Raw genomic sequence first — 22,142 nt, 5'->3', positions numbered from 1 at the left:
AATGAAGAACGGAACTTGGAATTTGTTTTAAGTAGTACCTGATCGTCGCGGTCTGGACTCAACTTTCCCCCCCTCCTCCGTTATGGACTTCACCATTGCATGCTGCCCGCCACTGCTCCTCTCATCCTACGGAGTACCCATCTCACCATGGGTGCTGCGAAAGCATCGCGCTTGCATTGGACAATTCCTCCTACCTTTCTAATTGCCCTGGGCGGCGGGGTACTCTACGTCGCCGGTGGTCGATACCTCCCAAATAAGCAACTGCTGCTGCAGGCCGAGCCGAGAGCCCTCTTTTCTACCACTTCTTCCGTCTTCGCGGACAAAGATTCGAAAAAGACCTCACTCAGCGACTACTTGCCAGGGCATGGCTCGAGACAAGACGCGCATCATGACGATGCGGGGTCGGTTTGGACCAACATCTTGGGGAAGTTCGAGGGCGTCAAGCTATCAGTGGGCACCCCGGACTGGATTGAGCTAGAGAACCTCAAAAATTACATTATTCCCGATTGGACCCGTTTGCTACCTGCATCGGTGCAGAAGCTCCAGCGGGAACTATCAATGGCCCCTGGTTCCCTTGCCGACGAGATCTGGAAGGAAGCTCATGATCCGGATATCAACCCTGAGATTCTACGAAAGGCAAGAGTCCGGGTCGGGGATACTCTGTGTGATGAAGAACTGATGTACAGGGAAAGACGACGAAAGTACGCCGTAATAGCCCTTGCGTCCTATCTCAACATCAACGAAGAGGATATTCATCCCGACGATGTCCCTACCATAGCTATGTGTGGCTCGGGGGGAGGTCTACGTGCGCTTGTCGCCGGCACAGGCTCGTATCTCGCGGCCCAAGAAGCCGGGCTCTGGGACTGCGTGACCTACACCGCAGGAGTGAGCGGAAGCTGCTGGCTACAAACATTGTACCATTCGTCTATCACGGGGCGTAACTTCAACAAGCAGGTCGATCACCTGAAAAATAGGCTGGGAATCCACTTAGCGTTTCCTCCGGCAGCACTTAAGCTGCTCACTACCGCACCCACCAACAAATATCTGCTGAGCGGATTGGTCGAGAAGCTCAAGGGCGATCCCGGCGCCGACTTCGGCCTGGTCGACATATACGGCATGCTATTGGCTGCAAGATTGTTAGTACCCAAGGGCGAACTGGGGGTTTGTGATCGAGACCTCAAGCTCTCCAATCAAAGGTACAATCTCACCAATGGAGCGCATCCACTTCCTATCTACACTGCCGTCCGCCATGAGATTCCCACAGTCGAGATCAAGAATGAAGACGGCAAACAGCCCAAGCCTGAGGATGTCATCAAAGAATCGAAAAACGAAGCTTGGTTCCAATGGTTCGAGTTCACGCCGTACGAGTTCTTCTGCGAGGAACTCGGTGCCGGCATACCGACCTGGGCATTGGGAAGACACTTCTACGGTGGAGCCAACGTCAAGCGTGAACAAATATCCCCCATCCCCGAACTCCGCGTGCCGGGTCTCATGGGTATCTGGGGTAGCGCTTTCTGTGCCACTCTATCTCACTATTACAAAGAGATCCGACCCGTGGTGAGGGGCATTACTGGATTCGGCGGCATCGATTCCTTGATTCAGGGCAAGACGAAGGACCTGATCCGGGTCCACCCCATTGACCCAGCCGCGATCCCGAACTACGTCCTAGGAATGAAGGACCTCTTGCCCGCTTCATGTCCGGACTCGATCTTTCAGAGCAAGCATCTCCGTCTCATGGATGCAGGCATGAGCAACAACCTTCCCATCTACCCGTTGCTCCGACCTGGTCGGGACGTGGACGTGATCATTGCCTTCGACGCCTCAGCCGACATCAAGCGCGAGAACTGGCTCTCCGTCGTAGACGGCTACGCTCGCCAACGAGGCATCAAGGGCTGGCCGATCGGAGCCGGCTGGCCGCGCGAAAGCGAAGAACCCAAGATCACCGAGGAGACTCTCCGCGAGCCGCAAAACATCTCCGAGGATGAGATCAACAAGAGGATGAACGCCGCGAAAGACAAGACTTCCCCGCCCTCTTCTTCTCCTTCATCTTCAACGTCCCCATCGGATAACACCCAACGGGGGATGACGCAGGGCGAAGACCCCACCGCCACGAACCCGACGCCCAGCCAAAGCACCGACCTGGACTACTGCAACGTCTGGGTCGGCACGAAACAAGAGATGGTCTCCGATCGCGAGCCCCCGCCGTCGAAACGGCTCTTCCAGCCCCGCCGCCACACGAGCAACGACAAGGAAAACGACCACTCCGATTCCGACTTCCACCTCATGCGACCCGATGCAGGCATCGCCGTCGTCTACTTCCCCCTCCTCCCCAACCCATCCGCCCCGAACCTCCCGTCTTCCTCCGCGCTGAACCCATCCCGCTCCCCGACCCGCCACTCGGAAAGCACCACCTCGAAAAAGGTCTCCGACCCCGCCAAGCCGCTCACTCCGTACCCGGGCTCCATCAACCCGGACGTCGACGACTTCCTCTCCACCTGGAACTTCGTCTACACGCCCGAGCAGATCGACTCCGTCGTCGGCCTGGCCAAGGCCAACTTCGCCCAGGGCGAAGACCAGGTCAAGCGCGTGGTCCGGGCGGTGTACGAGCGCAAGAAATCCGATCGGTTACGGCGCGAGGAGCAGGAGCATCGTCAGCGGCTGGCCGGGTTTGTTCCCATCTAGAGATTTCTTCCCCCCCCAGAGCATCAACCAAATCACTTTCCTTGGTGTATGATGTCGTCAGCATAAATGATAAGGAAAAGATCCCCCCCCTTACAACAGGCGTACAAGCTTGGAGTTTGCGCATCACTCATGGATAACGGGTTGTTTATTGTCACGGTACAGTAGGGTAGGAGCTGCATATACTGCTAAGTACCAAGCACACTTGTTCTTGATTTCTTATCTACCTCGCGATTTATTTCTTGATTCCCTATGCCAGGCAGACTATCTTTTGGATCTGCACGTGTACAGTACATAAGCTGCATTGTAATCTAGCTTAGATATCCTTCTTCCATATCCGTGTCTTTGTTCTTGCTGTGTATGTATACAAGCCAGACGCCGGGGGGAGGGGCGGTTGATTTCACCAAGCTTTCAATATACGAACCGAATTATGGAACACGCAGTGTGTCTCTATGTACAGGAGACAGAATGAACAGAAGAAGCAAAACCAAACACGGGGTATAGGAAGGGTAAAGCACCTTTTTATCCGTATACTTACTTCTAATTTCCCCAGAGAAAACACAGAAAAGCAAAAACAACGCTAGGAAAATGATAACGACCAAGAGCCGGTTCCCAATACATGCGAGTCGTGTTAGCTTCCAAATCACAGGAAAGAAGAAGATGAAGGAATCTACATTTATCTTCACGTCTTCGTCGTCTTCTTCAACTCTCCTTCCCCGGACTCTCTCACCTCATCCTCGCTCCCCGCCAGACTGACATCCTTACTCTCGTCCGTCTGCTTGCGTAATCCAAGATGTTTGCCCCAGTCCTGGATCGACGCTGCAGCTGTGGCCGTCAGCTCCGCGGCGATGGAATGGTCGGACGCCGTTGAGGATTTGTGTCCGTGCTTGTGTTTATGGTGGCCGTGGTCGTTTTTGGAGGAGGAAGAGGAACTCAGGTTCCTCGGAACACCACCACCACCTTCCGCAGGGTCCAGATTCTCCTGTTGATCGGAGTCGGTCGCATGGATGTGCCAGTCCGAGGGCTGGGTTTCGGGGGCTAGCTCCCCGGGTTTGGGCTCGGTGATGGGTTGGCCTTCGTCCGCGCTTGTGGCTCCGTTGGTCGTATGGTCGATGCTACTCCTCTCACCACTACCGTGGTGCTGGGAGGAGGCGTAGCGCCAGACGACTTTGACGCGGTCGAGGGCCTTGACGCCCTTGCGGGTGGTACCCTTGATGCCGTCCAATGCGTCCCACTCGCTTGAAAATAACCCGGAGTCGTGCTCGTGGCCGCCCTCGAAGTAGGCGTTGAACCAGACGTGGGCGATCGAGGTGACCATCGCCCAGCCCGTGTAGGCGGCCTTGCTGCGGCGTTCGAAGTCAATGTTGACGTCCGATGTGGGTATGATGATGGGTTGCCGAGGCCGGAAGATGGCGTTGGAGATGTGCTTGATAGGGTTGTTCTGGGGTTTGGCTGACGTTGAACCAGTTGATGAAGATGCTGTTGTTGTTGTCGGTGTCGCGGAATCGGCCGTGACCGAGGAGGCCGGATTCTCGGGGGTAGAACTGCCTGTCGGGGATGATCTTGATGACTCTTCGGGGCTACCGCCGCTGCTGTTGTTGCTGCTGTTCCCCTTCTGCTGCAGCGGGTGTGCGTTTTCATTCTTGCTTTCGGGAAGGATCACATTCACGTCGTCTACGACCGTGCGCTCGGTTTTATGGAATCGGTGGAATCGCTTGATCCTCTTCCCCTGGTCGGCATAACCCTCCACGGCGACCTTGACCCCATCTCGGAGGCCCCAGACATGTACCTCGAGGATCTCAACCGGTCGTTCAATGTACTTCTTTTCCAGCTGATTCGACCACCGATCCACATACCCCACCCAGCGCAGCTGGCTCGGTATGCTGACACCGGCACCGAACCCGACCCTCATGCGGCGCTCCGTGAACCGCTGCAGTGCGTCCTCGGCCTTCCATCCCTCCTGGCTGATTAGGTAGCTGCAGGCGACGGTCCCACTGCGGCCCTTGCCCGCCTTGCAGTGAACGACGGCAACCCTGTCGGGCTTGTCACTTTTTAGTTTGTTTGCGGACTCGGGATCATCCAGTCGGTGGATGTAGTTGCGCATGCTCCCCGTGATGGCGGGGAGGAGAGCAAACGGGGGCGGGTGGTGGTCCGGCCACGGGTAATGATGGATCCGGCCATATACTTCAGAATCGGGGTATCCTGTGCCCTCCGCACGGAATTCCCAGATGCACCAGTCGCTGCCGTGCTTGGAGTCGAGGTACTTGACCAGTTCGTCAAGAGGGTTTCTGTATGCGCGTTGCGGGTAGTTGGAAGAAGGACCGGAGGTTGCGATCACTGCGGTGCGGAGAGAAGGAGTTGGCCATTAGTGCGGCGATGAGATTTCAGGGGAGTCCAGGTATAGCATACAGTTGTCCGTCACGTAGCAGAGATCCAAGCCTGCTTCGGGATGCTGCTGTCTAGGACCAGCGACAATCTGCCGTAGGATCGACGCCTGCGCCGGGAAATTATGTCATGTCAGGTCCCGTGTTGGCATGCCAGGGGTGGGGAGGAGAAGGAAGCTCAATCCAAGCTGAGACGTACCATGAGATTCTAAGGGAAATTTTAACGTGCTGCAAATGAAGTCTGGCTCAGAGATCTATCTCTGGTGATGTGAAAGAGGACATGCGCGTCTCTGGCCTGGTCATTGGCAGCGCAGATAATTAATGATGCGTGAGGTAAGGCACGCCCGGGCTTCAACCCGGTGATGATCTCCAATTTCTGGGGACCCAGGAGAGATGGAGATATTCGCGAATGATGACGGCTTCCATCCACCTAGTCCAAACAATAATGATCGCCACAGCGGAATGAACAGAGGCTGTGCAATTTTCGGTGTGGAGGAGGAGATGAGGAAGGAAGGAGAGCAACGGGTGATTGCAGATGTTGACGGCGATGATGTCACCGGATGCCTTCCCTCCATTCGCCCCTCATCAACTGGCATTCGGTCAATGCAACCAGTCAATTGCCCACCCGAGTCTAGACAATATCCATAAGAATGGGAAATACTGAGTATGAAGTACGGTAGGTAACTTGAATGCTTTTTTCATTCGGTTGGTCATAAAATTGTGTCCTGCATTAGCCACTTTTCGCCCATCATGTAACCAGACATTATTAGGTAAACAACCCCTATCCCATATCAACAATACACAACAACAAAGAAAAAGAAAAAAACAGACATGATAATCATATGATACAAAAACAGTTCGTATCCCACACCTCCGTCGAATCACCCTCCGGAGGGTAATATCATCTTCAGCAAGCACTAGGCAGGGCGGGGAGATTGGCTCATCTCCTACTTCTTTAGGCGACCCCATACTCCTCGGTAACGGGGATCGTAAACCGCGGTGTCGAGGAGGTGACATTAGTCTCTCCGAAAGCAAAGAACTCGGCATCGCCAGGGAGGATCCATTCATGTTCAGCCCGAACATTCCACAGCGGATACGGCTCGGCTTTGACGCGGGACTTGATCAAAGGGTTCTGGCAGGAGACGAGGTCGTCGGAGCTGCTATCCGTGGTCGTACCAGAGCAGGTAGTATTGAAGCCAGGCGTGTTCTTGGTTGCCACACCGAGGATGTTGAAATTGTAGACGCAGCCTCCCGGCGAGCAGCCGGTGGTGAAGTTGGAAACGTGCCAGGTCAACGCCGCGCTGTCACGGCGACTGGGATAGGAGATAGGCGAGGCAGAGGTAAGGCTCAGGGTGGAGAGAGCAAGACCGAACAAGGTGGTAAGCTGCATGATGGTGGGAGTAGAAAGTAGATCGGATGAATTAGGTTTGATCAGATCGGTTTTTAATTGAGTCCTTGCGCCTTGCGACAACGAGGTATGTATGTATGTATGCAGGTGGGGTGGGTTGATATGTTTGACAAGCAAGAGACAAGCACCAACTTCAATAGAAATTAAGTATTACCAGTAAGTGCTGAGCAAGTATGAAGATAGGCAGAGGAGGAAATGAGAAGATGGATGAAATCGTGATGAAGAAAGGGGAGGAGAAAGAAGAATGTAGCGAGCAGCAACGGCGACTTGATATAACCCCGGTTCTGCTGTAGCGACGGCAGCGTTGGCACCAGCAGGGAGGAGCAACGGAGACTGATGGAGAGACCCCTCGCCTCCGTCTGGAGCCGATGTTTTTCTTTTCTTAGAAGCTGCAAAAGCAATCCTGATGCAGCGGGAGAGCATTTCGACCCCAACAGTGGAGCGGCGAGAGTAGGTGAAACGAACCACTGGCAACAGGGACAACTCATTGGCCCGAGAGTGGCTGATCGCGCGGAATTTGAGCGAAGATCCCTTTGGTTGCCCACCTGCATCGAAGAACAGGGAGGAACGACTTGATCTATGAGGCGTTTAGTGTGTGACAAACCATGGTTACACAACTGACGGTGAGAGAAAGTTTGTGCTTAACAAGCTGGAGGAAGATTCGACCATGTTTTCGTCCCAGTGTGGATGTAAACCCTTGTGAATAAGGTACTGTGATTATAGTTATCCTGCACTGTAAGTTACATGATACAAACCACTGAGCCCTAATGTAGTTAGCCAGGAGGCACCCAGAATTATAGGATTTCGACCAACCTACCACAACGATAACTTGTTAGGATTGTTTAACTAACTATTCACTCTGTAAGTAACTACGGAGTACGGAGAGACGGCAAAGACATCAAACCATCAAACGGGTGGTCCCAGCGGGAACTCCGGGCGCATTAATCACCGGAGGTTTGACCATGCGACGCCCGCCGTCTCACATGCAAGCTTAATCCTTCGGCCTCGGGGAACTTCCCCAATCTTCCTGTTCTTTCGCTCCTCTCTTGGAACATCTCTCAGCTACTCCATATCCCGATTACCAGGCCTATTTCTATGTTTAGACAACTTGATCAATAACTTAGGGGTTGGGGTCTGGTATAAAGTGGCTCGTTTCATATAGCTGCTTGCTTGCTGCTATTCACATCTCCGATTCATCATCAGCTAATTATCTCATCCTGCGTATCGAGTGAATACTAGATACCTTATACTACAGTGTATGGTAGTTCTATATATCGAATTTCACTCTTTGGAATGGCTTGCTCATACTGGAATGTGATACCCCATAGAATTCTCAGGATTGAATCCTTTGCTTATAAGAATGATACATGTGGATTTTCGCTCATCTAGAATAGTGAATCGCTTTATCATAGAGGGTCTCCTTGAATCTGTCCTGGGGTAGTTACACAACTCAAAATTGGCCCAGACCATCTCCTTTCAACTCTCTTCTCGACAACTCTTACGCCTGACATAAGGACCACACTATCCTCCATCTCCCTTACACGTCTATACTCTCTTCGAGTAGCTGGACTGACAAGACCCTTTACTTTGAACCAATTCATAGATGACTCGTGGTTGATTAACATTTTTGAAGGCACAAAGAACGATCTTCTTCTTGCACAATCTCCGTTGGACCAACCTCGGTCACGCCCGGAACAGCAGTATCCTTAAGCTTTCCAGGGCCGTTCTGCTTTACTCATCGGCAGTTCCGATTCTCTGTGAGCAAAGGCAACGAAAAGCCTTCTTTTGCGGCTCTAATCCTCGCCCTATTCTCAACATGAAGCCTCTTATGCCGCTGCTACGATGACCCCTATTGGGATAACTTCTGACATAGTGCCACACAAGGCCACACAAAGAACAATGACACATCGTGGAGATCCGACGGCTCTCTTGAGAGCATCCCCCTCGGAGTGTGTCTACTTAGTTTTATCATCATCATCATCATCATCATCAATCGAATTGATCTTGCATTCGAATCGTCGTCCTCGTGTTCTCGTTTTTAGTTGGTGCTCACACTCGGACCGGATCTCGTCCAGGACATCAGCATTACCACTTTGGCCCGGGAGTCGCACGGAGGACCGTTGTGACGCGGGGCCTGTGGGCTTATCAGACGAATCCGTGTCATTGCGGAGTCATTGAAGGTACAAGACCGAACACCCCTCCCTCCTCTGCTCTCTACTCCTTATATCTGCAGTATAGAGCCATAGCCCGTGAAAATGTGATTTGATTTCGGGATGGTCGCCAGCCAGCAAATCACAAAAACTCTGGCAGACGCAGAGAAAATGGCATGCAGACAAAGACTCACAATATCAACATCGGCAACTGAATAGCAATAAGACTAGAGCACGAATAGCAAGCCTTCCATGTGGCGCGCGATCCAGCATGCGCAACTCAGCAAGCCCAAACGGACTACTGCAAAGATTGGACCGGCAAGCATCATCTGGGTTTCAAGTCTCGAAGCGGCGAAGATGGACCCAAAATGCCAGAAACTTTGCAGACTGTGAAAGGTGCAGACGAGTTGAAGGAATGGTTGCGTTCCGATCTATTCAAGCCCCATCTCCACAAAATCTACTACAATGCCGTATTGCCAGCGCAAGCAGCGCGCGAAACCATCACACGAGCCGAGGCGTCCTGAAATGACAGAAGGCCGATGCCTCTGTTGTTACTGGCATGGAACGTCACACCTCCTACCCCCCATACTCACAACAAGCCTTCCCACCTTCCACCAGTAAATCCTGCCTTGCCACAGCACAAAGTCTTATGATCACAGCTAGCATTATCTCCTGGCTTGAAATCTCTGCAGCTGCTAATGGAAGTTGAGCTATTGCTCTTCGCAAGGCTGCAAATGCCTAAGAGGCACGGGTTATGGCAGATCATAACCTTTGCTGCATTGCCGAGTCTGAACTCGGATTGGGCTCAGCAAGACCGGGTCTGTTACTTTACCAAGAGAGGTAGACGATCGACACCAGTCTATGCCAGCAACAATGGCGAGAAAACCTCGAGTCCCAGAGCGAGAATCATGAACAAGCCTGATTCTGCCCTTGGCATGAAAGACACCCGACCTAACGTCCCTCCAATGCCAGGGATGCGAATCCAATGTGCACTCCGCTTCTGGCAACCCGTGGCGATACGATACATGCTCTCACCGAATTGTGCGTGCCATTTTGGCTGATCCAGTGGGTCTAGAGAAAACATGGATCGGAACAGGGTACCTTTTTTCAGTCAGTCCCCCAAGCCCCTACGTAAAACGGCATTCAGGGGTCATCGAGAGAAATCAACAAGCTTATTAGCTTATCAATGATGTCTCAGAACGAGAGATATCAACTTTCCCATGTGGCCTGGCCACCCCAGACGAAAGGGTACCCGAAGGAAATTGAAATGTGCAGTGTGCATCGCACCTACCCGTATTGTGTCTCAGATACCATATCGTGGATAAGATACCACCATCCTCCTTGAGATGCTTGGGTTGGCGTCAAGGAATAATGAACTCATTATGAGCATGACCCAAGAACGGGAGTGAACAATAGAGCAATAGAATGTTATTACCCTCTATCTCAATGACCAAGTAGTAAACCAAAGCCTCCAAGCCCGACCATCCATGAATTCGATTGTGCTCTTACTTCCCTCTTTTCATCAAAGGGTAGATGAATATCCTGCTGTAATTCACGCACCATAGTACAAGCGCAAGCGCCAGCAAGTTGCTTAGTGTAGGTATAATACACCGGGTCCATCCTTGGCTTCTTAGGGCAAAAACGCGATTATCCTAGACGCGAACACCGTCAGCGCGGTGCAGACCACGACCACAGGAGTGAACTCGGGAGTCATAAGTTCATTTCCCGAATAACGTTCGCAATCTTGCCGGTACTTACTTACTCGCGTGAACTACTCCAGCAAGCCTCTTTTGGCCGTCATCCGGAAGACTAAGTTGTGGGCGGTCATTACCCAACAGGCTTCATGGTGGTTCAATTCGTCGGAAATCGGAAATGACCGATGTCATGGTCCAAAGGGGCCAGGGATTAAGCCACCCTCCCTCTCTGCTCCATTTTCGTGCATTTATAGCATGTATATTTAGATGTACTGTACATGATGTGATTGTCAAGATCATCTCTTGTGTCGGGTTGCAGTTGACCAGACTCAATCCAACTTTGGATCCTCTCCTTTGCTGCGTATCAGCTGGTCCTCGGGAATAAGACCGCCCGGCTCGTAGTCCATCCAGCCTTCCTCCTCCTGTGCGCGCTGGATGGCCAGCTGCCTCCTCTTCCTCTTGCGCGCCTCCTTCGACGCTTGCCGCCGCGCATTTTTCCACAGTTCCTTCGACTTCTTCGACCAGGTCGCTCGGACAAAGGAGGGTCGCCACGTCAGGGTGGGATATCTGGGGGAGTCGCGCCAGGGCACGTCGTCGGCGGGCTCTTGGCTCAGCTGTCGCTCACCACCACCATACTCATGGGCAGCGTTCAGCTCATCCACCAGGCACTGGACAGAGCCATCCTGGATCCGGGGATGGCGTCTCAACTGGACCGCGTACGGATCCCGGGAGTGAGAGCAGACTTCCCGAATGGCGGCGCGGGTCTCCGCGCTCGGATCGAATCCCCGGTTCAGCAGGTCCTGGAAGTACATATACCCGGACTCGAAATTGTCCGCGTCCAGACACATTATCGTCAGATGCTCGAAGGTGGTCCCATCGGGGACGACGCCCAGCGCTGCCATCTCGTGCACCACGAACATGCCGGCGTCACTGTCCCTTGCACGGCGGCACATGCTGATGAGCATGTTAAAGACGGAAACGTCGGCCTTCTCCGAGCAGAGATGGTACAGTTCGTTGTACAGCGCGACACCGTCTTCGACTGCGAACGGATCGTGGAGGGCCTCATGCTCGCACAACTCCAAGATCGCCGCGGCGCAGCCGAGGGGCACCTCGAACTTCGCGGCTTTGAGTTTCTTGAGCATGGCCCACGCGTCATGGGGGACCGTGTCTTTCCGGATCATGTAATCGAGCACGGCCCGCGTGGAGCTTCGTTCCAGCGCGATGCCGGCTTTGTGCATCTTGCAGAGAACCTCAAACCCGGCGTAGAGGTCCCCAGACACCACATAAGCTTCCACCATACTTTCGTAGTCTGGAAGAGTGACGGGGATGTCCGACTCGACAAGGAAGCGGATCACAGATGTCCCGAGGGCGACGTCTCCGGTGCGCGCCGCAGCCGCCAAGACCTTGCTGCAAATCTCGTGTGGAGGTTGCAGGTACTGCAGCTCCACCATGCCCCTCCAGATAAACCGGGTAGTCTCGTAGTGAGAAGCCTCGCTGGCCACATCCAAGACATACAGGCACAGCTCGGGTGTCATGTCGAGGTGTTGATCCGTCCGAGAGCGCATCAACCGGAGCACCTCGTCGAACTCTTGGTATTCACAGAGATAGTAGACGAGCATATTGAACAGCCAGCTCTCGATTGCCACCCCCTTCCGCTTCATCTGATCGATATGATCCAGAGCCAATTCGAATTGGTGTTCTCGAAGCAGTCCAGCCACCACGTAGTGCCACCCCATCGGACTCAGCGGGAGCCATCGCTCTCGAAGTGTGCGTATTATGTCTTGGCGCAGCATGTAGTCGGGGTGGACAGCAGATACCTAAGCGCAAAACCAAAGACTGTCAGCGCAGAATTCAAGACGGGGCTTGCTTGGATTTGTGGGGGATTTTGCCGGTACATACCTGGAGAGCAGCGTGCAGCGTACCCGAGTCCGCCGGTATCCCATTATCCTCCATCTCCGCGAGTAAACTGCGGACCGTATCTGTTGACCCGCGCATCGCATCAGAATGGGCGAGGACGAGAGCTCTGTAGTGCCGCGTCTGCGGGGGTATCTGGCGGTCGCGGACGAGAATGCGCAGTATCTGCGTGGCACTTTGAATCCGGGGGTTTTGGGCTGTGAGCTCCTGCAGCCTGGTTTCCAAGCTCTGGGTCTTTATCCCCGCGAGAGTTTCTGGGGCGTCATCGGCGGCATATGTCGTTGATAGGTCTATTGAGCGTCTTGCGCTTCCTTGTTGGTCATGACCATCCCCATGCTGCTGAGAGGTTGCTTGGTCGGGGATTGAGCGAGGTGTTTCCCCATCGCCTAACTGTTTCTTCGGGGCATTTGAGTCGGAATGTTGTTTGTTGAGGTATTGTCGAATTGGTGTATTCGTTTGGGGACCGAATGATGAATTATTTCGGCTAGAAAACCGCCGGGCTCCTTGTAGAGCAGTTCTGGCCCTATGAAGGGTATTGAAATTGAACGATGGACACAGGCAAAACCACAGTCCGTCCAGAACAAGATTCGTTCGTGGCATTGCGAGCGCTTGGAGAGGCGTTCGCAGTCGACATCTCGAGATCGAGAAACAAATTACGGGAGTGCACGTGATCCCAATGCTAATCGGGCATTATTATGGGGGATGATGATAAAGGATGGCGATAGACCAGGACGAAGCAAAGCCTTCACTTTTTGCTACTCGGTATGTATTATTTTGAGACAATCTGAATCTCAGAATCAGAAAAAGAATTGAATAAGAAGCAGAAGCGCCCAGACGGCGCAATTCCCATTTGACAAATACAACCAGATACGCCAAGGCCATGCTCGACTGTCAACCGGCAAACGGACTTCCTCCTAGCGATAGCTACCTGCTTTAACAACAACTTTAAATCCCCGGGGTATCTTTCATGTCTCTCTTCTCATTCTTTTCGTGAAAAAAACAAAAGGAATTAGGATCAGATCTCTAGTTGCCGCCCCGACCCCGACCGCGGCCACGACCCCGACCACCACCACGGCCTCTGTCGCCCCGACCACCTTCGCGTGGGCCACGGTTCCGATTCTGCGGCTGGTTCTGCTGTTGTTCCTTCACCATTTCCACAATCTCTTCGGGGATGCGTAGGTATTTAATCTATGAGAAAGAGGGGGAAACGGTCAGATGTTGAAGACTCGGGGGAACCGAGCCACTGCTTGGCTCCTTCCGTGGGTGCACTCACATTGTTTCCTCTGACGTAGACTTCCGGTAGGCGGAAGAACTTGTCTCCCTCGGGACTCGTCTGGACAACTTCCTTGAGTATGAGGTTCATCCAGTTGTCGCAGTTGGCGAGATGTCCATTGAGCGTCTCGCCGTTCTTGAGTTCGACGAGCATGGGGTGGCCCTGCGCGGCCGTCAGGAGACCTAGAGGCAACTATTCACGGAGTCAGCAGGGTTCAAAAGTACAGAAAGGATCAATTGCGGCTGGAGTGGTTTACCATCTCTGGAGACTGTTCAGCAAGGTAGGATATTGACTTGATAAGTGGAGTGGTACGCGTTTGCGCAAGCGCTCAATCGATAGTCCCGATATCTCTGAGACGGGCAGACTAGAATTGAGTGTGGAAGTGGTGGGAATCAAAGAACGCAATATGAATATCGAAGCAAGAATCACGGTTAAGATGTGGTAATGAGCGCGGGCTGGAAGAGGCTCCGCATGAGCTTCCATGCTGTGGCGGTGATCGCAGCCCCGGGCCAATCCGGAAAAACATGGCCCCGCGATTGGCCGGCCAGCCCTCATATCTCCTTAAGAGTCCAGTGACCCTGGCTTAGTTCCATTGTCTGTGTCCGGCCGTATTTAGTCTGTTGTTCCCCCCAAATACAATCAATTCGAAGGATGCGCTTTTCTCCTCAACTGCAATGCTTGTTATGCTCCCTGAGATTACCAATGGGATAGCTTATTATTTCTCACACAGCCTCATATATTGAAGATATAACCAAAGTGTTTTTCCCGGACTCAACTATATACATCATGAGTGACAGGCGTCGCATCTCCACTCGGGGCTCCGTATCCCGATGGTCAGCATTCATGATGTTCACCCTCATCACCGACTATACAGTCGAGGGTGCTCCTATTGCTCACACTAGCATCGACCACTCCTTCCCAAAGCGTCTCAGTCAGTAGTTTCACACCGTACCAGCAACCACTCATGACAGGATTCTAAATGTCCCATGTAGTAGACGATGCAGCCGCGACCAAGATGACTCGGTCGCTATGTCTGGCCGAAGACTCCGACCGGAGCTGCGGCTTGCTCAGGAAGATCTCCGAGTACAAGCAGCAGGTGTCCATCACGAAGCTCGTCGTGCTCGCCTGCCTACTTGCCGCATGCGCCGTGGTCTACCGGATCTGTCTGAACACGATGTACTGTCAACGCCGCCGGGTCGACCGAGCAGCGCAGCGCGAAGAGAGGAAAGCTCGCCGGGCCTACAAGGCTGCCGCACGACGGCTCCGATGGCATCGCTGGTGGGAGAGGAAGCCTACTGCTGATTCGCCAGCTCCGGAACCCGAGAATGAACTCTTCGTCATAGACATGCCGCCGGAAGAGCCCGGTCGAATGCAGGTGGGCTCGGACGCGGCTTCTCTGCCCGGAGCCATGCAAGATGAACTGCAGAACTTAAGACAGACACTTGCATGCGTCGGGAAATTGATCGGGGCGGAGAACATCCAGAGCGCAACGCAGCAGGATCTGATCCGACCAGATGGTGATCAGATACCAAGCCTAGATGGTAAGCGCCGCATGTCCTCGGAGACACTCGCTACGTCGACTGTCGGATTATCGACCATCACGTTTACTGCGACGAGTAGTCGAGTGAGCCATGGGCCTGGGTCCTCTAAGACGGTGAAATCAGTGGACACACTAGATTCGGCCTCTCCACCTAGCTACAGATCATGATCTGCACATGATGCACTAGTAGTACGGAATGAGAGATCATATATTCGGCCATGGCTCATTGCAGAAATGGTTCTGGAGAGATCATAAAGCTTATTAGTACATTGACCTGGTCACGGGTTCACCGATCGAGGACCAGTCGTGCGCGAACGCTACGCTGTCTACGCCTTCGGTCGCTTGACAGGCGAGTCCTCCTCCTCGTCCTCGTCCTCGTCCTCGTCATCTTCCACCGTGAGTTTTCGCTTATTGCGCTGTACCCTGAAGCCTTCACCCGACTCATCCAAGACGTCGTCATCCAGGTCTTCTTCTCTGGCTTTCAGCTCCTCTTCGCGAGCGTTGAATGCTTTAAGTAGCGCTTCATAACCTTCCTCAACATTGGTGACCGTCTCCTCCAGCTTTTCAATGCGGTCGCTCAGATCCAGTTGGATCAAGAGGTCCCGAGAGCGTTTGTAGAGACGCTGCTTGGTGAGCATGCGCCACCAGTAGTACCGCCGATCATCGGGGTCATCCGCATTGTGCTTCTTGATCAGAAGTCGGGCCATGTTGCTTCCGCCAGCTAGTCGCTTCTTAAGAGGGATCTGACCCAAGAGATACATTTCCGAAATATGAGCGAATTGAGTGGAGTCGATTTTGAACGAGGAGCGGATCTCTGAGAGCAGCTTGGTCGGAATCAGGGCGGATGTGGGCACGCGCCGAGGGCGGGGCTTCTTCGCCGGTACCCCATAAGGGTCTGGATTGATGTTCAGCTTGTGCTTCTGGAATTCTGAGCGAAGGATGTGGTAGTCGGCGGTATCGCGAAGGGCATCAAATGCTTCATTCGGGTCCTCAACGGTCAATTCGGAAATCGTGGGGTCGCTAATGCAGGCACTGTGGATAGTCGTGTACAGATGAATACCGTGGCCCGAGCCTTGATGAGGAGGAAGTATGAGGAATTGAGCGATTCGCAAACGCGACGGAAGCTGAGCGGGTCTGATCACCTCAGCCGGAGGGAAAGGGCTATCTTGGACGGCGGGCTTTTGTGTCTTGTCTCTCTGGTAATACCACCAACGATACGTTGTCGCATATCCGACAATGGAATACTGTGAAGCAGTGGGCACTGGCGGCTTGACCTTCTCATAGCTGAAAGCGTTGTTAGCATGAGAAGCGAATGCTGGGGACCAGTTATGAAGATGGTAATCAAAACGTACACAAAGTAGACCGTCCATCTTTCCAGCGTCCATTCGGGATCATCCGTGACAATGGGCGTTCCAGCTTCGATGAAGAGTGAAACAAAGACTTGCGCGCGATCCAACAGTCGTCGCACCTCCGGATCGGCTAAAGACCCTGCCCAGACCTCATATGTTCTCTGTCGGGTGACGTAGCTGTGAACGAGTTTGCCTGGAGGTACAAAATCCTTGGCGTCCTTGTCCTCCACGATAGCCTTCTCATAATCCGGGAGTACAACGAAAGCCTCTGGGAAACCACACAGTTGAAGTTAGGACAAAAGAGCTATGACGCCCACGAATCCGGCAGATGCCGGAGGGGGCAGAGATATGGCATGTCACTTTACCTTCAGGAATCCATGGCTTCAAAGTCTTCAGTAGATCGACGGCGGCGATGTCCCCCACAGGCTTGAACTTTTCGTCGTAGGATATGTGAATATGCGGGCGGAGGTCGTGGGCGGCGAATCGCATGCGGATAATCAGGCCCTTGTAGCCGAAGATCTGTTCTTCATCGCCGAAGATAGGGTATGTGAATTGAGGTTGAAAGTCGGAGAGAGTCTTGAGTCTCGCATCTTCGGAAGGTTGGACTAAAGACAGGTGGAGGGCGTCATTGGCGTCGCAAGTCCCTGTAGAAGCGGGTTTTTTGTGGTCAGTAGAGTGGGTGGCAGAGGGAGAGGGGAGAAGGGGCCTTCATTACAGTCGCCGTCGCTCGCCATGATGCCAGACACGTAGTTGAGGAAAGGTTTGAGGAAGCGATGAGCTCAAGAAGATGGGTGGAAGAAAGCTACGGTAGGCTCTCTCGTTCTCTCATTAATTGCATTTGAAGGCGGCGCGTGTTGCCCGAATCGATCGCGTTGCGCGGCGGAGCTGGGTATAACCGTTTCTGGTTTAGCGCGTCGAGGGCCAGAGTGAGCTCGGCTGCTGTGCTGAGGAAGTGAATGAGGATTACTTTTGCCATTACTATGATTATGGGCCAGCTGTACAGGTGAAGAAAACCTTCGTGTATAAAGTGGTGCAACGTGCTGGGATTGATGTCCTCGTTGCAATCTGTACCTCCCAATCATATGAGCACCATGTTCTACATCTTGACCATGCATAACCTCGGCTCCTACTTTTGCACTACAATGTATGCCATCGCGCTGGCGAAAACCATCTGAAAGCTGTTTCATCAGCAGTCTGCATCCTCATGGCTGGTCTGACTACTGACAGAATACATGAGCCATGAGAATATAACGAAAGATTGATATAAGGATTATCGAAAATAGTGTCTTCGCTTCACAATCCTCAGCAGATCGCATTGCTAGGCCTTGGAACTATTGGTATATCTACGGCAGCTCTGCATCTTTCTCGTAATAATACATTCAGCAACACGTTTGACATAATGCTCGTTTCTGAAATTATATGACGGAGACACCTTCTAGACATTTGAGTTAGCACCTACTTGCCGCTGACCACCTTACCGCTGATGACAGGGCTGCGACATATGCGGTAGAGTCGCTCATTTGCGAAAGATGTTTGCAAATCCAGTCAATGCTGAAGAGTGTGCGCATATCAGCCCCTATTGCGCAGGAGTAATTACTGCGGGGTCTCGAGTTGAACAGAGCCTCTGGGCTCCAGCTTTTGCCCACTTGAAAACCAGTATATTGGGTATCGCCGCGTCCGCTTAATGACTCAAGGTGTGAGATAGAACTCGTTTGTTGGTGGCTCACCCCTTCAATCTAGCCCATATTATGCCGTTGCTAAGAACTGTTCTTAGCCTCAAGACTCTGCCCGAGCTTGTTGAGTTCGCGCGTGCCTGTTTCTCTGTACCTGGCTCAAGACATCGGCCAGTGGTTACTCGAAAAGAAACGCCGGACTTTGGGGGTAAGCGGTTGATATTTGTGTTACTGAGAGGGGCAAGAATCTGTCGTCGATGCGGAGGATCTCGATACAATCTTGGTGGCCAGTCTTGGTCTACCCTGAGATGGGCTGGGAACGATATCTTCGAGAACTACCAACAAAGAGATGGAGAAGGTGGCATCAGAGCCTTCTTCTAAGCACACTCGGTGAAATCATGCAGGGGATATGAGATGAACCAAGTTGATGCTTGAGGCGAAGCAGGGACCGAGTGGAATGAATGGATCTCCCAAGTCAATCGCGTATGCATTATTAAATGCTGAACAAAGCTCGCGAAAAGGAAACACTCTTGAGGGATCTATTCCAGACCAACCAAGAGGTCCGGGGTGAATGAGGCAGAAATGAAGCTCACTCAACGCGCGACTTTATGAGGATTGGGAAAGGATTGTATCTATGCTCCGTATGCCTATACAAATAATTAGTGCACTCACTGCATGTAAAATGGGTGTCTCCAATTCCGTCATTCCATCCCTGAGCGGTGGGTCTTCCCGTGTCGCTTGACTGGGCCCGGGCGTTGTTCCTAGCCCGTAGGTTTCTATTGTTGAACTTTTGTTCACTTGCCCACTGCGGCAGCGGATCGCAATAATAATCAACTCCGTCGACTTAAGACTTAGACTAGGCCTAACCCAGAGCTGTCCACCTCCGCCACGTTTTCAGTTCTCGTCTACTCCGACCGCCTTGGATAGACACTTCTAAAGCCCTCCGCTCTTTCGGATCTTGTCCTCTTCTTCCCTCATTTTCCTCATTGTCCCCTCACGTTCTGCACAATTTGTTGTCGGGCGTCTACGCACATCGCAGCGCCACCGACGTAGGATCAGGGGCGTGCCGAGTACATTATTTTCGCAATTGGCATCATGATTGAAACCTTCTAGACCGGCGAAGAAACAATGGAGGGACTTTTCACTCTGCTCGCCCTGAGCATTGTGATGGCAATTACGTGAGGATCCATCGTTCAATAAGGCATCGTCCACTGTCTCAAACAACTCCCTCGCTAACCGCTTCCCTTCGACTCCGGCAGATCTTTTGCTGTGGGCTCATTACCACTTGCATTTACACTCTCCCCTTCCCAGCTGAGGCTAATATCCTCCATTGGTATGGGAGTATTGGTTGGAACATCCTTGATCGTCATTATCCCAGAAGGGGTGGAGACCCTGTACAGCGCGAGCTCGCCTGCCGTCCGCAATGGTATCAGCACCCGGTCGACATCGACAGCCGTCAATTGGCCAATTCATAAATCGCCGGCAGTCAAAATCTACGAGCCGAGAGATATTCTGAGTTTTGGTGATACAGTGGAGGTGCCCCCGCCGGACTTTGACAGCGTGCCGACTACACCTACGCTACGTGTCACCCGTGATGAACAAAACCAGATACATGAACGGAAAGAAGAGACATCAGGCGACACCGAACACAAAGCTCATGAGGAAGAGAGCTCGCCTCACGCATGGATTGGAATCGCGCTCATCAGTGGCTTCATACTGATGTACCTTATTGACAAGCTCCCTGTTTTAGCGTCGCCGAGCAAACAGGAGAGAACCCCCTACCACATATCACTGGACAACCTGGGATCGGGGTTGCGACGGAATTCATCCCCGTCGCGGGAAGGAGGTCTCTTGGATGCTGGAAATGTCCCCAAAAGTAGCCACAGCTTCGCCACGACTACCGGACTCGTCATTCATGCTGCCGCTGATGGAATCGCCCTGGGTGCCTCTAGTTCCGACTCCGGACTCAGCTTTATCATATTCCTTGCGATCATGGTACATAAGGCCCCGGCTTCCTTCGGTCTCACTTCTGTGCTGCTCAAACAGGGGCTCTCTAGCCGCACCGCCAGAGCTCATTTGTTGGTTTTTAGTTTGGCAGCCCCCTTGGGAGCTTTGATGACTTTCTTATTTGTGCAAGTCATGGGTTCGGGCTCTAGCGGCGACGAAATGAGTACGCGTTGGAGGACAGGTGTACTGCTGTTGTTCTCTGCTGGTACCTTCTTGTGAGCTCTCCCTTGGACGCGCCCCGCTCAAGATCAAAAATTTAACTGTTCTGCAGATATGTCGCCATGCATACGATGCAAGAAAATAGTCCCAACACCTCCCGTGAATCTCCCGCAAATGGGTATAGTGATCCTCGGGATCTCCCAGCGAAGCACGACAAGTCCATGAGAGATCTTATCGCTTCTGTCGTTGGCATGATCTTGCCATTATTCCTGCAATTAGGCCATGCTCACTAGTCTCAAAGGTCGTTACGAGGCGGTTGATTCTGCGCCTTGTTGACTAATCTTATTTTGGATTCTACCCTTGTTCGACTTTATCGATCCACGAGTCCATAATCATCAAAGGACGTCGCTGCGGAAACAACCCTTCCCCTCCCGTTGCTCTCAGGGAGACTGTCTTGTTATTATAGACTACATCGTGACTAGGATTAATACCCTTGTTTGACGCTATAATCTGCTTGTGATATAAATCTTGGGATAGAAACGGTGCTGCGATTTTCTGCTTCCTATTTTTACCATGCATTGGGGAGTCTTCACTTTGTATACATTTTTTTGTGACAAGTTCAAGTTGTTCATCCTGCATATGTATGAGCTGGTAGTACCAGTCATGGTTACGTATGTAGATTGACCCAGGAACTATGGAGGGGAAAAGGAGGGGGTCCCCGGAAAACGGGAACCACGATCACCCCTTTCCCCGCATAACGACGGCAAGCTTGAAATCGTCCTTGGATTTGCCCCGATTCCACGGTTGTCGGACAGATCCTGCCGACTCCCATCCAGGGACTCGGAAGAACTATATCTCTGGTCAGGCGCCCTTTATTCCGACAACTAGCGCTCCTAGGTCGCATTCTCTGCGCGCGCCGGGGGTGGGGGGAAGGGGACGTGAGGAGGGCAGATTTATAATCGGACAGGGGTAAGCTTAGTTATCTCTCCGCGTTGACTCTGGAAGGAGTTGGCCTTGTTTCGGAGATTGTAGGACTTATGTGCAGTACCTGGAGAAGCTTCTTCATCTTGTTCTCATTTGCCTCTGACGACAGATGGTGCATAGGGCACGCACGACCTCAGAGGCCATCGGAGGTCGTCTCTCATTGGTGGCGGGTTTTTTTTTATGTTTTATTTATTTGTCTGTTTATTTTCCTTCGAAAATTGCCAGTGTGGGAGCTTGTGATCGCATAACTAATCTCCTGGTCGCTGATGTGTCGCATGCATGGAAGGAGGGTGGAGAAAAGCAGGGGTCCACATCCTACAGGTCAGGCGCATGTAGGAGCGACGAGTGGAAAGGAGGAGTAAAAGATTTTGAACAAGCAGGGGTAGACGAGAGGAGGGTAGAGAAGAGGAGAAGAAGGCAGGGAGCGGGATTCCGAGTACTGTTCAAGGAAGAAGGGAGGAGGAGCCTGGAGGAGAGGGATGGAGAGAGGGATAGAGAGAGGGAGGGAGGGAGGGAGGGTGGAGGGGGAAAACAGTTATGTGCATGCATGTAGGTAACTACAGTACTGCAGTATCTTACTGGTACTTGTCTCATGGATTGTATGTCGAATTCAATGAGTTCAATGAGTGGCTTGGCGGCTTCGGGCCCTCCCTGAACCACACTAAACCTTTCAGGGACTGCACCTGACCCTCTTTCGAAGTCTCTCTTACCGTCTTACGACATCGCATGATTCCAGCCAGCCCCAGCCCCAGTCCTGCCAGCCCGTAAGTTAGTGCTTAGTGCCTACAGTAGACTGACTCTGCTTTTAGTGTTGCTGCTCCTGTAGGTCCTGTAGGTCCTGTAGGTCCGCTCCTGTTTTGTCCTGTCCTGCTTCATTCCATCTTCTTCCTCCTCCACTAGACTATCTACATACTGTACAGTGCTACAG

At 52.5% G+C, this 22,142-nt stretch overlaps 9 protein-coding genes across 9 annotated transcripts; 4 read left to right on the top strand and 5 right to left on the bottom strand.

Annotated features, from left to right (window-relative positions):
- Positions 1-9: 9 nt before the first annotated feature.
- On the top strand, positions 10-3,109 carry BO66DRAFT_395776 (putative phospholipase A2 (PlaA)). Its single transcript, XM_025648303.1, has one exon. The coding sequence runs from the start codon at positions 148-150 to the stop codon at positions 2,680-2,682; it is 2,535 nt and encodes an 844-aa protein (XP_025498849.1). The 5' UTR covers positions 10-147; the 3' UTR covers positions 2,683-3,109.
- BO66DRAFT_395775 (putative phosphatidylinositol-3,4,5-trisphosphate 3-phosphatase) lies at positions 3,000-5,698 on the bottom strand. The gene is made up of 3 exons (XM_025648302.1): positions 5,263-5,698; positions 5,089-5,173; positions 3,000-5,016 (listed from the first exon to the last, which is right to left on the bottom strand). Exons 1-3 carry the CDS (start codon positions 5,263-5,265, stop codon positions 3,362-3,364), a joined length of 1,743 nt encoding a protein of 580 aa, XP_025498848.1. The 5' UTR covers positions 5,266-5,698; the 3' UTR covers positions 3,000-3,361.
- A 320-nt stretch (positions 5,699-6,018) lies between these two features.
- BO66DRAFT_405870 (uncharacterized protein) lies at positions 6,019-6,453 on the bottom strand (the record flags this gene model as incomplete). Its single annotated transcript, XM_025648991.1, has 1 exon — positions 6,019-6,453. One exon carries the CDS (start codon positions 6,451-6,453, stop codon positions 6,019-6,021), a length of 435 nt encoding a protein of 144 aa, XP_025498847.1.
- A 4,051-nt stretch (positions 6,454-10,504) lies between these two features.
- BO66DRAFT_475340 (pentatricopeptide repeat protein) lies at positions 10,505-12,829 on the bottom strand (the record flags this gene model as incomplete). Its single annotated transcript, XM_025653223.1, has 2 exons — positions 10,505-12,132; positions 12,215-12,829. The coding sequence occupies 2 exons, from the start codon at positions 12,827-12,829 to the stop codon at positions 10,645-10,647; spliced, it is 2,103 nt and encodes a 700-aa protein (XP_025498846.1). The 3' UTR covers positions 10,505-10,644.
- Positions 12,830-13,001: 172 nt separating this feature from the next.
- On the bottom strand, positions 13,002-13,951 carry BO66DRAFT_395771 (U6 snRNA-associated Sm-like protein LSm4). The gene is made up of 3 exons (XM_025648301.1): positions 13,759-13,951; positions 13,503-13,694; positions 13,002-13,417 (listed from the first exon to the last, which is right to left on the bottom strand). The coding sequence occupies exons 1-3, from the start codon at positions 13,759-13,761 to the stop codon at positions 13,253-13,255; spliced, it is 360 nt and encodes a 119-aa protein (XP_025498845.1). The 5' UTR covers positions 13,762-13,951; the 3' UTR covers positions 13,002-13,252.
- Positions 13,952-14,154: 203 nt separating this feature from the next.
- Positions 14,155-15,602, top strand: BO66DRAFT_395770 (uncharacterized protein). Its single transcript, XM_025648300.1, has 3 exons — positions 14,155-14,433; positions 14,495-15,438; positions 15,507-15,602. The coding sequence occupies exons 1-2, from the start codon at positions 14,289-14,291 to the stop codon at positions 15,208-15,210; spliced, it is 861 nt and encodes a 286-aa protein (XP_025498844.1). The 5' UTR covers positions 14,155-14,288; the 3' UTR covers positions 15,211-15,438; positions 15,507-15,602.
- hat1 (histone acetyltransferase catalytic subunit HAT1) lies at positions 15,249-17,323 on the bottom strand. The gene is made up of 4 exons (XM_025648299.1): positions 17,107-17,323; positions 16,757-17,035; positions 16,395-16,659; positions 15,249-16,326 (listed from the first exon to the last, which is right to left on the bottom strand). Exons 1-4 carry the CDS (start codon positions 17,123-17,125, stop codon positions 15,369-15,371), a joined length of 1,521 nt encoding a protein of 506 aa, XP_025498843.1. The 5' UTR covers positions 17,126-17,323; the 3' UTR covers positions 15,249-15,368.
- A 484-nt stretch (positions 17,324-17,807) lies between these two features.
- On the top strand, positions 17,808-18,724 carry BO66DRAFT_395768 (uncharacterized protein). The gene has a single exon (XM_025648298.1). It carries the CDS (start codon positions 18,140-18,142, stop codon positions 18,443-18,445), a length of 306 nt encoding a protein of 101 aa, XP_025498842.1. The 5' UTR covers positions 17,808-18,139; the 3' UTR covers positions 18,446-18,724.
- A 191-nt stretch (positions 18,725-18,915) lies between these two features.
- On the top strand, positions 18,916-20,860 carry BO66DRAFT_475336 (Mn(2+) transporter ATX2). The gene is made up of 3 exons (XM_025653222.1): positions 18,916-19,242; positions 19,324-20,286; positions 20,343-20,860. The coding sequence occupies exons 1-3, from the start codon at positions 19,193-19,195 to the stop codon at positions 20,521-20,523; spliced, it is 1,194 nt and encodes a 397-aa protein (XP_025498841.1). The 5' UTR covers positions 18,916-19,192; the 3' UTR covers positions 20,524-20,860.
- Positions 20,861-22,142: the final 1,282 nt, after the last annotated feature.

Source organism: Aspergillus aculeatinus (genome assembly GCF_003184765.1).
Source record: "Aspergillus aculeatinus CBS 121060 unplaced genomic scaffold BO66scaffold_69, whole genome shotgun sequence".
Taxonomy (NCBI): Eukaryota; Fungi; Ascomycota; class Eurotiomycetes; order Eurotiales; family Aspergillaceae; genus Aspergillus; species Aspergillus aculeatinus.
This window is presented reverse-complemented; position numbering and strand designations above follow the sequence as displayed.